The following is an 18,089-nucleotide window of genomic DNA, read 5'->3' on the forward strand; positions in this document are numbered from 1 at the left end:
GAGTTGTGTATAACTATGGTAAATATGTTAGCCTACTCAGTTTCTAGTACTCATAGTAATACTATAATGTTTTCTGTGTACCTTTACAGTATCCAGTCTATCCACACGAGTGGAAATACAAGGGGTTATTTTAAAATATGAAAGTGAGTTCATGAAAGCAGAGTAGATGACTATAGTACAGTAGCCTAGTAATTGAGTGTTGATTTGGAGTAAATAAAGTTAACCAATGTTAACTATTGTAAAGTGTTACCCATTTGTGCATATCCATGGTTCTTTTTATTGCTTTTAATATTTAATTGTACATTTTTAAAAATGTAAAGCCGTAGTAATGTATTATAGCGAAAATAAAATTAAAATAATACCAGAAAAAAACTATTTTTTTGGTAAATAAATAATTTATGTAACTAAGGCACGTTATTTATTCAGAATATACAGCATTTATTTATTTATTGTTCCCTCTCATGGGCATCTTCATGACCATTTTAAAGCAGGTTTAGCATGAATGTTTTGATTTCTCCGTTATACTAATGTTTTTCCATTTGAGTTTACTCAAACTTGGGCCTGTGGAACAACATCATACAGTGCCCTTTGAGACAATTCCCAAGGAGCATTTTATTGCTCCACATGAGCAAAAAAGCTGATGGTTGGATGGTTGAATAACAGGTCCAGCAAGGCCATACAAATGTAAGGTGGTTGCTTTTATTATGCGAATTCTAAGGTTTATTTGCCTCTGACTCTTGTTACTATTGTGATTTATATATAGCAAATGAAAGTAAAAGTGTGTTATGACCGGGGTGGATCCCATCCTGTTTAGTTTAAAGTCTGGTAAGTTTTTCTCTCCGCAGCGCACACATCGCACTATGCTGTATCACTTCCTCGGTAAGAAATATACATCTTTATTTAAATCATTTTAAACTTCACTGATTGTAGATATATTGAATTTTGAACCAAGCTGTATGCTCGCCTCATGTGCATGCTAGAACAGAGTAAAACATGGTAACGCTTTAGATTACCACCCGCAATGAAGGCTATTGTGTAATTAAACATAATTTACAGCGTACCTATTTGTAACAACAAAGTCCCTCTACAGTATACGTACGGGAACAATATGTTAAGTTTGGTGTAATAAGGTGGTAAGATTATGGGAAATTATAAATTATTTATACTCTAAAGGGCAATTTCCCGGAGAGGGATGTAAGAGCTGTCCAAACTGAAAACAACTTGTACTGCCATATCTTAAAATACATCAGTGCCCTTTGTTTTGCTTTAAAATCCACACAAGTAATGTTTTAGTAAGGCATGTTTGTTAAAACTAGTTATATTTCCTAATGAAACTAAGGCCTATTCCTGGTTTAAGCTAATTCCTGTCCGTGAAATCACCCTTTAACTACATGACTTACATCTATGGGAAATTTTGTTAACACATTGTAAAGTTTCATTTTACTTAAAACTCTTCAACAGGGTGCAGGGAATTTCCTGAAGAAAATTAAGTTAAGGTTACTCTTCTTGCTTTTTTCTCTGACTAATAATTGTCATAATTTGATCTCAAACATAAAGGTAAGGAACCCATATGTTAACCTTTGCAGCTATTATGCACTCTTAAAAATAGAGCTTAAATGCAGCGCAATGCGCGACGGAAGTGTCTCTCGCTAGTTTCCACCCTAACTTTCACGTTTAGCGCCGCGTTGTTTAAATAGCAAATGCATTTGCGCCCCCTTTTGCGCCCAAGGGCGTCCTGGTCTGAAAACGAGGTTTGTTCAGGCGCATTGTTGGCGCGTTGCTATTTTGAGGCAACTAAAATAGACTACGCCATTGGCCAACAAAAACCTGGTCTAAAGTCTAAAGTCAATGGCGCAATATGTTTTTTGTTATTTAAAGAGCGCATTAATACGCGCCTAATAACGGGACGACAACGCAGGTTTGCTTATCACAAAGTACATGAATGCGCAGCAACACAAAAATGCTTTTAAATATGAAAAATTAAAGGATTGAATGTAAAAGATTATTATTGAGTCTCTTGGACATAAATGAGGACTATTAGACGTTAAAAGGTGCAAAGAGCTGCTTCACCTGTAGCCTGGTAAGTAAGTAAATGTTTTGCTTTAAACAAATGCATCTGTTTTTAAATGTTTTTAATGCTACCTCACGGATTCATTGTATATGATGACTCTGTACCTGTGGATATGGTGAGATGAGAAACATTTTTAAGTAATAAAAAAACTCTTTGCTAAAAAAAACGCTGCCAAAGTGCTGAAACGTGAGGAGAGCCGTTTGTAAATTCTTTATCTCCTGTTTGTTACAAATAAAGTATTTTTAGAGTACAAACCTTATCTTACATACTTGTAAATAATTTTTGTGATGATATAGCATTTAAAGCAATTACAAGCCTGCTTTTTTACTTCCATGACTAAAAGAAAACGGGTTTTAAAGGTTTTAATAAAAACACAACAATTTCAATACATGTGAAAAACAACACAATTATTTTATCATTAATCTTAAACTGGGGATCTTCTTCCTCCGCTTAGATTTTCAGTTTACAAAGTCCGTCATCTAAATAGGGATTAGACATAGCGCCAGCGCAACTTGCTTTTAAAGGGGATGAGAGCTGAGACTCTCATTGGTTTATTGCACAATACGCCCAAAATACTCCCATTACAATAGGACCAACCCTTTTCGACCATGCGCTCGGCGCACAAACCATTTTTCCCGTTGTTAAATTAGCAAAAGTGGATTCGGACATGCCCATTAAGACGTTGCACTGTGCGCTTTAGGGCCTTATTTTAACGATCTGAAACGCAAGTCCGAAGCGCAAAGCGCAAGTGACTTTGTGGGTGGATCTTGGGCGCTGTTGCTATTTTCCCGGCGGGAGAAATAAGTCTTGCGCCAGGCGCAAATCAATAAGGGGTTGGTCTGAAGTAGGTTCATTATTCATAGGTGTGGTTTGGGCGTAACGTCAAATAAACCAATCAGAACGCTATCCAACATTCCCTTTAAACGCAAGACCGCAAGTTCCATGGCGGGTTGCTATTATTATGACGGATTTGACAGGCGCACGCCAGGAGCGGTTCACAGCCGAGGAGACCCACGTTCTTGTAAGAGCAGTCAAAGACAGAGAAGTTGTTTTGTATTGGGATGGGAGAAAAACTCCCAAATCAGCATTGGTTAAACAGGCGTGAGAGGAAATTGCCCCAATTGTCTCATCAGCTGCACCAAGCACTACAATGATGTCAGGAGACGGGGGGATCCCAAGCTTGCCAGCATAAATCGGGCACGCCGGGCACACAGGAGGACATCGCTGCGTCCACCCTCACCGCTGAAAGGGTTTGGGGGCTTTGAAATCGGACACAAGAAACGCAAGCAAGGTCCAACCCCAAAGTACACTTACAAATCAAGTTCATATACATTAAGGTTTCTTATGAAAAAATTTTTATTATTATTTAGATAAACTTTTCGTAATTCAGCCTCTCAACATACTTATGAATATTTTTTAATCGTTATTTGCATGATAATTGTTTAACGCTGCCACCAGGGGCGTCGGACTGGGGGTAAAACCAGTACTGATTACCAGGGCCCCAAGGAAAGAGAGGGCCCTTGAAAAGTCTGGAATATATTTTAATTTACCTGAATATTTTAATTTGCTAATTAAATTTCATAATGAATGATAAAATGTAAAGTGGGTGTATACTGGCTGAATAATTGTTTGACTGACTACATTTTGTACAAAAAAAACCTAAAAAATCTAAAGTCTCACAGTCCCACCCCTTGCTAATGCGCCAAATGGTTTAGTCCATCTGCATGCGCATTTTGTTTATGTTAGTTGAGCGACTGGTGTTAGTATAAACTATACATTTGAGGAAGCTATAGCATGTAAGCAATAGCATTTGTTTCGTTTTGCCTTTTGTCTCCAAATAAAAATAATTAGTGACAAGTTTTGTTTGTCTTTTATTATGAATGGAGCTTTTTGTTAATGTACAAAACTAAAATGGCATATTTAAGATTTAATTTATGCCTCAAAGTAATAACGCATAATACAAATAAATGTTCTAAGTAATGTAAAAATTTAATGTCTTGTTCATTCAGCAAAATAAAATGTGACTGAATCAAGTCTTGCTTGGTTATCATACAGTTTGTTTATGTAGTGATTAGAAAACTAAAACGGGGGGCCCATCAGGACTGCCTACGCATAGGGCCCGGGATCATGTGCTACGCCCCTGGCTGCCACACAAAATAAATAAAAACTATCACCACAATGCTCACCAAAATGATTTCCCTTATCTCATGTATTAATATTTTTTATTGTAACAATTTATGATTTAATGATTTCCCTTATCTTATATTTTTAATTGTAACAATTTATGATTTGCAAAAGTAACTGTTGCATCTGTGTAGATTAGATAAGCAATGCGCGTTGTGCACGCTATACATTATGGTCAAGCATGCGCCCTTAAAATAGCATAATGAACCACGCGCAACGCGCCACTGACTTTAGACTAGTTTTTTTTGGTTAGTAGCGCAATTGTTTTTTGAAACTGCAAAATAGCATAAGAGATGGTTTGCGCCGGAGCACGCCTCCTTTTTTGCGCTGAACCGCCCAGGGAGCGCAAGTTCATTCCCTAGTTTGCCGACGTGTGTCTGTGGAGGTAAAAACCCGCTGTGCGCCAGTGCAAAATACGAAATGATACATGCGTCACTGACGAAGTCAATTGCGCTGGGTGCAAGATAGGGCCCTTAGAGTTGCTACACAGTCTCACCCCATGGCGTCAATATTTGACGACACTTGACCATGCGTCAATATGTTGACGCGGAGGGTATACCTTTCGCGTCATTTTTTGACGAACTGGGGACTTCAATACTATTACGTCCGTTGCATTCTCTTTCCTATTTTCTTACCATTTTCGCGTCGGTTTAGGGTTAGATTACGCAAAATTAAACAGTGTACGCGAAATTAAACAGTTATCACCTGGCGTTGGGGTTAGAGTTAGGTTTGGGTAGGGATGTCATTATGTAAATCTAACCCTAAACCGACGGAAAAATGGTAAGAAAATAGGAAAGAGAATGCAACGGACGTAATAGTATTGAAGTCCCCAGTTCGTCAAAAAATGACGCGAAAGGTATACCCTCGCATGGTCAAGTGTCGTCAAATATTGACGCCATGGGGTGAGACTGGGTTGCTTTAGACAATGCGTTTAAATCGTTAAAATAGGGCCCTAAAAGTTCAAACGTTTCTCCACAGCAATGCTAGAAAAATAATTTTTGGTTCTCAATTAAGGTGTTCACCCAAAAATGAAAATTGTTCTAAACCTTTGAGTTTTTTATTTGGTTGAACATAAAAGAAGATAATATTAAATTATGGTATTTTATCTTACTATGGAAGTCAATAAGAACTGTCAACTGTGTGCTTATACCATCATTTATTTATGTTGATCCAAATAAAGAAACTCATACAGGTTTAGAACAACATGAGGGTGAGTATATGATGACAGAATTTTTTTTTTTTTGGGGTAGCCTTTAAAAAAACATTTCTTTCTTACCTTTTTACTCTAAAGATTTTTCCACTACAAATAACTGTTTCTGAAACATAAATGTCTAAAATGTCCTAGAACAATACATTAAAGCACCTTAAAAGGGGCCTCTTAAAAAAAATAACAGTGTAGTGAAAAGGTTGTACACTCATAAAACTAATGTGTTAAAACAATACATGTTGTGTCTAGTTAAGGACAACATTTAACTAGACATATCTCTGTGTTATTTTTGGATCACATCCTGTGTTTTCCCTTTAATTTATTTGAACACCAAATCAACACAAAATGACACAATGTGTTAAACAGGATAACACAAAACAATGTGTTAAAAATTAACACATCCTTTCTTAGAGTGTATAGGCCAGGGGTTGGCAAGTCTTTCAAACTTTTAAAATTAAAAGCTCTCAATTCATCTAAAAAAAAAAAATGCCACAAGAACCAGAAAATCACGTGAGAGCTAGCAGTCAGCAGACTTCTCTGTATGATCTATTTCAGAACCAGCCACTATCAGCCACTATAAAAAATAATCTGGTTCACTCTTAGAACGAATGTGTTAAAAACAACACAGTGTTGATTCTGGGACAACACACTAACTGCGTCGTCCTGGAATCCACCCATCTCTGTGTTATTATTGAAACAACACATTTTGTGTTACTTTTAACACAACATGTGTTATACTTGAACACAAAATCAACACAAAATGACACATAATGTGTTAAAATTACACATAATGTGTTAAAAGCTTACCGCACAATGATGTGTAAAAAATTAACACATCCTTTCTAAGAGTGTTGCTGGCAGGCCAGATATTATTGCTGGCCGACCACTGGGACCATATAAATGAACAATTCTTGCAAAGATTCTTTTAAAGCAACTTTTTTTAAGAGTGCACTGTACCAACATCATATAAGCTATTTCAATAGTTTATCTGCCAATTCAGTCGGAATAAGCATAGATATAAATGAGAATTCACATATTTTTTTCAGATGGCCACATTTGAAGACGATTGTATAATAACTCAGGAGGACCTAGAGGGACTTAGGGAATCCATATCTAATCAGGATCTTCCATCAGCGATAAACACGATCAAAGATTACCTGAAACAGCAAGATCTTGTGGAGCTTAATGTTGGTGTGACAGGGGAGTCTGGATCTGGAAAGTCCACCTTTGTCAATGCTTTCAGAAGCTTAGGGGATGAAGATGAGGGCGCCGCCGTTACGGGTGTAGTGGAGACCACCATGGTTCCCGAGGTTTACCTTCACCCAAAATACAAAAATGTAAAAGTGTGGGATCTCCCTGGAATAGGAACACCAAACTTTAAAGCTAGCGAGTACCTTCGACAGGTTCAGTTTGACCGCTATGATTTTTTCATCATCATTGCTTCAGATCGATTCAAAGAATGTCACACCCAGCTGGCCAAAGAGATCATGAGAATGGGGAAGAAGTTTTACTTTGTTCGTTCCAAGATTGACTGTAGCATTAATGCTGAAAAGAGGAAAAAGAACTTTGACCTGAAAAAGACGCTGGATACCATCCGAGTGGATTGTGAAAATGGTTTGTTCATGCAATTGATTACATAACATTTTGACAGAAAAAGAAAATCCAATCATATCCATTATTTCTAAAAAGGCCCATATTATGCAAAATCCACTTTTACAAGGTGTTCGGACATGTGTGTTGCCAGTGTCTGAACACAATAACCCTCCCTCTTTTTAATCCCCATTAAACTAAAGCATTCTCATTAGAAATTATGTTCTGATTCTCTTGTTATTGTGACATCACACTGATAAAGCCATGCCCACAGCCACTGACTGACTGGTTAATTTGACCCAAAAGCTTTTCTAAATGATTTTGTTAGCACATTTAAAGGTATACACATGAAAACAGCACTTTTTTGCTCCCACCCAAATATGGTCATTTTAGGGCATGCTAAATGATTACCAAATAATCTTTGGGATATTTTGAGCTAAAACACATTCTAGGCACACTTGGCGCTTAGGCCACATTTTAAAATGCTTTACTTTTGCTACTTTTTTGCTTGTCACCCAGACTCCAGTGTTTTCGATCCTTATAAACAGAGTCGAATGAATCGAAGGCCATTATGACAGGAATGTCAGACATAATTTTCAACACTTAATACGTTTTTTTTTTTGCTACTTTAAAACAAATTTAGTTTCTTTCAATTTCTTTCTTAAATGTAATCTATGTTTTGTTGTTAAGTTTTGTGAATATGCAAAACAAACCACTGCAACATGCTTCCACGTCCTTAAAGGAATAGTCTATCCTTTTTCCATATTAAACTATGTTATTTCCAGGGTGCAGTTTGTGAAAAAAAAAACAGAGGGGGGATGTTTTCATAGGCGTCGATTTCGGTGACGGTGGGTTCGTGTACCCACCATATTTCGTCATGAGTCATTTTGTACCCACCACTTTTAACTTCCATCCATAATAATTTGACTTTTGGTTGTTGTTGTTTTTGACTGTTTTCAGTGGTTATGAGAAGCATGAGAGAGAAATTTGGAGAATTTTAGAATTTCTTCTCTTCACTTACATTGAACGGGTAAGTCCAACGAGGCATCCATATCGTTCCGCCGTATTGATAAACTATAATAACAGAGAGGGACAAAAAGCACTAGCCTACCAACGCGCTTCCACAACGCGTTTTCATTCAGAACAAGTGAACCAGCTGCAACGGACAAGGAGATCAGCGATTACATAACGGCTACCGTAGTTGAAACACGCATTTGGAAAGGGGAGGAGCTAGTAAGCACTGTTCGTTTGAATGGAAAATACAATTCCACCACTAGATGGGGGTAGATCCTACTGATTGCCCTTTTAAACATAATAAATATGAACAATGTATTGATTGCAAAGTTAAACCATTACAGTAGAAACAGTTTTAATGCTGCTTTTAAAGTAATAACGTTAACTTTACATTGCGCTGCTGAGCTACAGTGAAATGATAGAAAAGACAGATGTATTATGTGTTTGTCACGAACTGGTCGCGCCCGCGCCTCGCTAAACGCCTCATTGGCGTTTATATATGCGTAACTTCGGCCATTCTCAGTGGTGGGACTGGGACACTAACTCTGCTTGTCATCATAAACAGATAATCAGATTGTGATGTTTATTCCCGCTTTATTAATATGCTGAATAATATGCTGCTGAATATGCTGCCTTCCTTCGTTTCGACACACAGCTCCACCACCATCTCGCAAGTGTTGATAGGCTATTACTCGTGAGGTGTAACCGGGTGTGTAACCAATCAGATAGCGCCGTGGGCGGGACATTGAGCAAGTCTTCAAAGTGGTTCATACAGAGAGGCTGCGCGGCAGCTGTATCAGAGCCAGCCAAAGTAGCGCATTTTAAAATAGAATTTACTTTAATCAAACCGCGGATCCGTGATAAGTTTTGTGATCCGTCTCGCGACTAGTGTAGTAGCACTGATCACTTTGAGGGGGGGATAAATTTATCCCCACCGGGGATAAAAATTATTGAGCAGAGGCAGGGATGCATTGACCAGAAAGGAGGAAATCCCACACATCCCCCCCCGGCAAATCGCACCCTGGTTATTACCTTAACTAAGAAGAGTTGATACATACCTCTATCATCTTAGTGCGTGCAAGTAAGCGATGTGGCTCGGCGCAGTAACACTCTCCCTCTCATTATGAGAGTGAGAAGTGAGCGGATTTTCCAGGCGAGTCGAAGTACTCCCAAAAGTGCTATTCCGCCATACAATATAGTTCCTCTTTTAAATCCGCTTAGAAAAGCGCTACGTTTTATTTTGTGCCACCATACTTGCTCGTATAACTACTCATCTTAAATAAGAAAAATGTTGATGTGTTTGGTCACTTCTAACTTTATCTCTGTTTGGTACCATTGAATGAATGGGGCTAAGCTAAGTGCTATCAAAGTGTCACCGCGCGCCACAGCACTTACGTGCACGCACTAAGATGATAGAGGCATGTATCAACTCTTCTTAGTTAAGGTAATAACATAGTTTAATATGGAAAAAGGATAGACTATTCCTTTAAGAAAATGCCAAAAATTGCAGTATTATAGTTTGTGATAATATCATTGTTGTTGTTTTAACGATGAACAAAATCATATTATCAAGTATATCACTGTCTTTTCAAAAACCAGCCTATACTGCCCAGAAATTTAATTTGCATGCGCATTCAGAGCATGATGTAGCAGCACACAAGAGGTAAGTTATTATTAGTGTAATAAGTTATTTTAAACTTTTATGCGCATCCCCAGTGTGTGTGAACGGCCATGTTTTGTGTTTATGGTCGTGTAAAGTATGGATGAGGATCGTTTCTGAAAAGCCAGTATAGGGAATGTGAAGGTACGTCATGCAGTGTTGCATTATTGTGACGTGGGCGCCATGTTTAGAGGCACCGGCGACTGTTATGCCATTTAATTGTGCGTGTGTCATTCATTTTCAATAATAGCCGGCAGCGAGCTCGGTCGGGCAGCGGCACGTCATGTACGGCGTGAGCATCAAGGAAAGTTGAAATCACCACAACTTTATGGTAATGAGCTATGACGCGGGTCAGCGACAACCAATAGGAAGGCTGAACCATTCGGCGGCAACCAATCGGAAGGCGGAAACCTCCGCTTGAGAGGATTCCAGAGAATGCATTCGAGCGTCAGAGCGTCCCCTACACCTTTTCTATAGCGTCGATAGTAGGGCAGCCACAGCTTTTATTGATGCTCTTGCCGGTGGCGGTGTGAAAGCACAGTAAGACGGCACATCTTCTTTTGGAGTTTTATGACGGTTTGGCAAACCAGCTAAAAGACAAATGCTATTTATTGACAATGTATTAATACCCATGTGATGTATCTTACATTTTATAATTTTTTTTCTCCGTTGTATTCTGTGCAATGAATCAACACATGTAAGGTGGCACTTCTGTTTTGTTATTAAAACAAACAAGTCCTCCACGGACTTCCCTGGAAAAACTTATTCCATTGTTCAGTTTCCTCCCTGAACGATCGTGTGACTTGCTGTGGCAGTTCTTGATCGAGCAGTACTGACCAAACATATCGACGTTTATTAAAATCTCGAGAGAAAATCCAAACACAACCTCCAACACATGAACTCAAATACAGCGGGATAGGACACGATCCTGAAAATATGGCAGACTACACCATAATGCAACACGGCGTGACGACACCTCCACATTCCCTACAGTAGCCTGTCATTGTCATACCCAAAATCCACCACTCCATTCCACTGTGATTATGGGGCGTTTTTCCAAAGAAACAGGACAAAATTTTCCCCTGCTCTCAATTGGATAGACCTACAACCAATCAGAAAAACGGAGTGTGTGATGTATGTTAAGCGATGCTTATTTGTTGTCAACAAAACTCAACTGCACGCACGCTGGAAGACATAGTTTAAAAAAAAACGTTATGGTGTGGCAGATGCTACCTAACAGTCAATAGGAGCCTTCTACTAATAAGCGGTCAAGCAATTTACTCACATGAATGCATTTTCATAAAGTACGACAACAAAAGCACTTGAACACAACACACTGGTAAATACCAATTATCATCTTTCCATAGCATGTAAAGGCACCATAAGTCTGAGTTAGCAAACGTATATCGAGACCTATATTTACAACATTTGATTCATATCACGACATTGTAGTCATTAATAGAGTTATTTAATAAGTCATACAGTCAGACTATCTCTTACCATTTGTAAGTTAGGTGAACTTCATCCATATTCATACCCATTAACTTACGTTGGCTTGAAAAACATCGGAGCCATATGTCCCTTCTTATTCAGTAGCCAGGATTCCGGGCTTCCAAAAAGGCAACTGCCGCTAATTATATCCACCTCGTCTTTCACGGCGAGTTGTATCGCCGTGATACCCATTTTAGTTGCTTCTTTCCCTTGGTCCTTCATGAAAACCTATCAGACTTTTAAAAATAAATAACAGAGCCAGACTTTATTTTAGAAAATATGACACACTGATGCAGATTAAACTTCCAACAGTATGTTGAATAGTTTAATCTGCATCAATGTGTCATACTTTGTTACATACAGCAAACTAAAACATCATTTATAATATATAATGTCTGGATCCATATTTGTTTTTTAAAAAAAGGTAACACGCACAATATTGCAGCAATAATATTAATCCACGTAACTAAAACATCATTTATAACAGTAAAACAGTGACAATGACCTTTAATTTGTAAAATATACACTTTTATTGAATTACAGTTCTGAATGTTTTTTTCAAAATACCCAGACGTCACAGGCATGCATTAAATCTTGGGATAGCCAAGGCTGTGAAGGTGAAATGATGTTGCTTAAGCATTATTAGGTTAGATAGGGCAGAGATTTCATGGAGCACGGGCATGGCCATCTTGGGACAGGCAGAGAGTTCAGGGAGCAGCCATTTTGGACGGGACAGAAAGTTCATGGAGTTCGGAATCGACCATCTTGGGCAGGACAAAGAGACTTTGAGAGTCGTTCACAGCCATTTTGGCAAGGGAAGAGAGTTTATGGGGCTTGGGAGTGACCATGTTAGCTGACCTACAAGATACAGGAAACTGAGGACTAACCATCTTGACCTTTATAGAAAACCCAGGGAACCTCAGAAACAGGCCTTATGGTCAGGAAATTCAGGAAACTTAGGTTCAGCTAACTTGGTCGAGACAGGAAGCTCAGGGGACTCGAATTTAGACCCTTCAGTCGAAACAAAGAGTGTAGAGGACTCAGGTTCAAACCTTACGGCCATGACAGGAGGTGTAGGAGACTCATGTTCGGACCTCTCAGGTGTGACAGGACGTTCAGAAGACTCAGGTTCAGACTTTGGGACCAACTCAGATGACTCGGGTTAATGGGGTTGAGAGACATCTTGTGAAACAGATGAACAGAAAGCAGACCACACACACCAAAGAGCCATAGCAAATACAGGAAGCACAGAAGTCAAAGGACATACCTCTAGGCACCCTAGAGACCATGGAACTGGACACAACCGAACTTGGGATCCCTGCCATCCATACAGATACCATATGGGTATCCTCTAGACTAGACATCAACCTCTGGGTCCTAGCATGAACTGGAGAGGCGGCCATCTTGTAAAGTGGCTCGGGTGAGGCGGGCATTTTGTAAAGTGGCTCGGGTGAGGTGGCCATCCTGTAAAGTGGCTCGGGTGACGCGGCCATCTTGTAAAGGGGCTTGGCTGCGGCGGCCATCTTGTAAAGGGGCTCAGGTGCAGCGGCCATCTTGTAAAGGGGCTCAGGTACGGCGGCCATCTTGTAAAGGGGCTCGGGTGCGGCGGCCATCTGGTAAAGGGGCTCGGGTGCGGCGGCCATCTTGTAAAGGGGCTCGTGTGCGGCGGTCATCTTGTAAAGGTGCTCTGTAGCGGGCAAACTAAGGACAGGACAGGGTAACCGTAGTGCATACAGGTGTCCATGGCTGGTCTGGCTCTCCATCCCACAGAGCCTGATGTCTACTGCCCCCCCAAAATGTTTAGGAGAGGTGTCCTCGTCAACCTCACCTACGGTGAAAGGAAACCCACTCAACGGCAGGGCTAACGCCACACAGTTCTCAAAACCTCCCTGAGGATCATATTGAGAAATTTGAGTGGTTTGTGGTACTATTAAAGACTTATCTGGATAATGTGTGAGTTGAGCAAGGTCCAAGAAATCCTGGGTGTGATCGTCAGGAACGGCAGCCCTGGCGGAGCATAAGTCGTCTCATGGCCAGAGACCAAAATGCTGCTGGATCCATGGTGTGGCATGGGGTGGTGAAAGTAACTGCTGGATCCTTTGTGGTCGGTGATTCTGTAATGATGTTGCTTAAGCAAGCAGTCAGAGGATCAAAGTGCAGTATTTAATAAAAGGTAATCCCATACAGGTAGATAACATAAACCAGAACAGGCAGACCCGAACAGGGCATTACATGAAACATTACGTTAAAAGGACAAATTCGGTATTTTACACTTAAAGCCCTGTTTTCAGATCGTTTAGGATTAAATAGAACAGTTTTGACTGAAAGCATCTTTTGCAGCGATTTTTGTGTGAGCATATCAGTGAACACCCCTGACCACTCGGTGAGTTTCACGTCTTTGTAAACGAAAGTTTAATGCATTTTAGGAAGGATTGTTCCAGTGCACCTATACACCCATTGTAGAGGTGCGAGGTGATAGAACAAGCACCTGAAAATTCTCGGGCCAGCATCATATGTCCAAATATCAGTCAAAACCGTTCTATTTCATCATAAACAATCTGAAAACAGGGCTTTAAGTGTAAAATACCAAACTTGTCCTTTAACAATCACCGAAACCAGACAATGTACACACTGGGCTTAAATACACTGGGTAATGGGAAACACCTAGGGGAACAATCAGCACGCAGACCAATGAAACAAAAGAACTACAAAGAACTACAAAACATGGCAGACATGGACAAGACTTCAAAATAAGAGACATACACAGGGGAACACAGAACAGAGTCATGACAGAAGGATACATATATGGATGCTTGGTTTCAGGGGGGAAAAGGCCACTTTTGGAGGCTTGCATGTGAAGGAGCCTTTGAATTGGGACAGCTTCCGTCGCAGCACGTTGACATCATTGGCCTTCAAATATGGCCTTGGTAGGCCGCAGCCCCTGAATTGGGATGCACCAGAGTTTCATTCATTCAGACCAGGCTTGTGCACAGGCCTCCATTCAATTCATGAATTGGAATTTGAATTGAATTGACTCCGCCCTACAGGAAGTTGAATTTGAATTGGAATTCGAATGAGCGGAAGTGGAATTAAATTCATGGCAATTCAAAGAAATTCCACAATCACACAACAGAAAGAATCTCACAAACATTCAGTGTTAGGAAAGTTACTTTGGAAAATAGTTTGGCAACCATTTTAAATACTTGGTTAAAGTAAAGCATTCTGGGAAATGAAATCATGTTCCATCGTGTTCCATAAAATTTAAATTACATTTTTACATATTTGTTATGTGACTAGAGTTTTTAACATTAATTGCTGGGGGAAAACATTTCCTGTTAATATAATCTGTAGTTCAAACTAATATAATTTATAGAATATGTAATGCAATCATATCTGACATATAATACTGAAAGCTTCATTTTTAACACTTCACTTACTGTATATGTTTATGAATTTATTTGAATTTCTATTGAATTGCAATTCTGCTTCCTTTAATTCAAATTCGAATTGTAATTCTAGATCCTGTTTTTAACATCAATTCAAATTCAAGAATTGAATTGCAATTAAGGAGTCATTCTCAATACAATTCTGAATTGTGCACAAGCCTGATTCAGACATGGATGTTTTTTTCATTCGGCGGAATGAAATAATTAAATCAAAACAAGCCTAAGATCAAATACTGTTAAGACTGGCCACTGTAAAATCAGTATAAGGTAAAAATCTCAATCTTATTTTGTTCCACTCCAGAATGGTAATGTTAATTAATAAAGATAATAAATTGTTATTAATCATGATTTCTTAATTTCTTTGGGTTTATTATAAGCAGCCAGTTATATAAAACACATAGGCTACTTTAGGAGGATTTATATAGTTAATTTGATTTGCTAAAATTAAATTCATTAGTTACATGTTCTCTAATAATTTTACATATAAAGCAAAATATCAAGCATAACAAGCATGCGTATCCAGTGCACGTGATCTTCTGCAATGCCCAATCGCACAAAACAGACACTACCATCTACGGAAAAGCCAGTGAATTTTAGTCCCATCCGAACCGGTAAATAAAATCACAGACGTCGTGGGGGACACACTGAAACTCAAACGTTGTCTGGAAAACTTATCCGATCCGAATAGTGCTTTTATAAATTACCATCTGTCTTTCGTAATAAGCGAATTAAACTGAAACAAAACTTAAACAACATCACAACAATATTTAAACACAACAATACTCAAGCATACATAAACAGACATGTTCTCTTTAAGAATACATGTTTAAAACAATCTGATGTAGCATTTATAATAGTTGGTTGCACTTTGTTCACTATTTTGGGAAAAATCTTTGTTGCAAACCTCTATTTAACTAAATAAAATCACTTTCACTTTGAAAATGCTGCACTGTCACGTTAAAATCAGCTGTTCGTTTACATAAGACTGTCTACGTTCATCTACACTGCAATGCAACACGAGTTCTCAAACTAAAACAGGGTCTGCAGCATTTAGGAACGACTATGTCTATGAGGATCTAAAACACTGGAGTAGTCTGGATTAAAAGCGTAAACTTGGCAAAAGAAATGCGTTTTAAAACATAAATGCATTAATGTAAACATGGCCTTATATTACTGTATATAATTATAAACAAATGCCATAAGCAGGTTTCAAGGACATTTAATAATTTCATATTTTTTACCAAAGTGATATGTAATATAACATAATATACATCAAATATTCAATTTATAATTATTATTCATGATGCCTTCTTTGATATAGGGCTACAAAAGCTCGGTATAGAGGATCCTGTTGTCTTCTTGATGTCTGGCTGGGAGATGGGCAAGTATGATTTAAATCTGCTGCAGGAGAGGATGGAGAAAGAGCTTCCACAGCATAAGAGACATGTACTGATGTTGGCTTTGCCAAATATCACACTTGAGATTAATGAGAGAAAGAAGAAAGCTCTAGAAGAAAACATTCCCAAAGTTGCCTTCCTATCTGCTTGTATGGCTGTGATTCCTCTACCTGGCATTTTGATCTCAGTAGATGTAGCCATCATAAAAGATGAGTTAAGAAAATACTACAGTGCCTTTGGTCTGGATGATCCATCCCTGCAGAAGCTCTGTGAAAGATCTGGGAAGACGGTAGAGGAGCTGAAGAGTCTGATGAAGTCACCTCTACAAAACATAAACCAGAGTTCAGTATTAACCTTGCTGCGTGCTGCATCTCTATTTATATCAGAAGATGCTGTGGAGTTCATTGTGAGCCTCATACCCATTGTAGGGTCTGTTGTCGCAGGGGGACTGTCTTATTTGACTGTCTCAAATATGCTCAAAAGAGCTCTGGATGATATAGCAGAAGATGCCAGGAAGGTGATAATGGCTTCTTTGAAGTCTGAAGTGTAATTGCATTAGAATTAGACAGCTTGACATAAATAACAGCACCAGATAAAAAATACCAGAATTTATAATGTTGGTATACATGAGCATTTGTGCAGAATGAATGAATAAAATTAGCAAGCATTACTATTTTATGTGTATATCTTTCTGTTATAATTAACACTCTAAAAAATGCTGGGTTGTTTTTAACCCAGGGCTGGTTCACTATTGGACAGAACAAACTGCCGGGTTAAAATGACCCAACTGCCCCAACAGAACAATTAATCTTTGTTCTGTTATCCAGGGCCATGAACAGACTTTTTGACGGGCATGTACTGAAAAAGGGCACCCCCTTTCAAATAAATAGTACATACTATTTGTAACAAAAGCTTTATATTTATTTACTATTGTTGATTGAAAAATTCACTATTAATGAATGAAAAATTACATTTTATGAAAGCTTGCCATTATACGGATATCTGGCCTTCTAGATGTAAAGTTGGCTTTAACAATTTGCCTGCTTGTCTGTATTATTTGTGTATTGCTCTTGTGTACTCCCTCTTATTTAATTGTGTAATATATTCATTTTCTTTTTTTTCTCGGCTTTGCATACATAAAATTCAATAAAAATATGTTTGAAGAAAAATATTGTTTCATTTTTTCTGTTTGGTTTTATTACCAAATTTTATTATTTGGTTAACATGTTTATGTATGTCTCGCCAGATCCCGTCTATGGATAGCTAAGCTGGCCCTGCACAAATTAATAAAATATGAGCCGTTATAGACATACTAGTGTTTCTTTCGTAAAGAGACAACGTTTTACTCAGACAAGAAGATATTTCTTTACTGTTGTAAAGTGTTCAACTGCTCTGCTGTGGAACTTTCCCTTTCGAGATCAGTCTCTCGACATTATGTCAGTAGCTGATGCTATGGGAGGTCCTCCTCTCTTCCGATTTTCTGAAGCTTTTTTATAGAACATTGCAAGTGTACTGGCCAATGCCTGCCATGATGACATATAGAGGCATGGCTTTCGCCGCTATATAACAACCATCTTTAAGGCATATCCTCCCATTCTTTCTCTTCACTTTGTGATACTGAAGCGTCACCGTAGAGTATCGCACGTTTAACGGACATAGGCTGCGTCCCTTACATGCATTCTGGCTGACACGCATTTCGGGTAATGGATATATTGCTCCGCTCCTTGATGAAAGGTAAGCGAAGAGAATTGCAGAAGGTCTTCGCACGTGACTGTGTTCTCTGCAGTGAACCACCGCCGCCACCAGTGGGTCATATATGTAACATCTGGCCGGACGTCAGATGGAGGTCTTGTCGTCTGGGTAGTTTTCACCGTCACGCTGTGACCCTAGATTGAGTTTTAACACCAGGTCACAAACAAGGTCTGCTTAAGGTAACGCTTTCATCAGAGATCTTAATCTCCTGATAACACACACGTGCAGACCGATCAAATCTCTCTGGCTGTCTTTTTTGTGACAACTTAATTAAATT

At 38.9% G+C, this 18,089-nt stretch overlaps 2 protein-coding genes across 2 annotated transcripts in view; both read left to right on the top strand.

The window, feature by feature from the left end:
• LOC129454938 (interferon-inducible GTPase 5-like) overlaps positions 1-18,089 on the top strand; it is a 197,576-nt gene that overhangs the window by 51,078 nt on the left and 128,409 nt on the right. The gene's annotated exons all lie outside the window — the stretch shown is intronic.
• Positions 1,467-16,785, top strand: LOC129455988 (interferon-inducible GTPase 5). The gene is made up of 3 exons (XM_073858437.1): positions 1,467-1,557; positions 6,509-7,076; positions 15,985-16,785. Exons 2-3 carry the CDS (start codon positions 6,509-6,511, stop codon positions 16,608-16,610), a joined length of 1,194 nt encoding a protein of 397 aa, XP_073714538.1. The 5' UTR covers positions 1,467-1,557; the 3' UTR covers positions 16,611-16,785.

Source organism: Misgurnus anguillicaudatus, chromosome 20 (genome assembly GCF_027580225.2).
Source record: "Misgurnus anguillicaudatus chromosome 20, ASM2758022v2, whole genome shotgun sequence".
Lineage (NCBI taxonomy): Eukaryota > Metazoa > Chordata > Actinopteri > Cypriniformes > Cobitidae > Misgurnus > Misgurnus anguillicaudatus.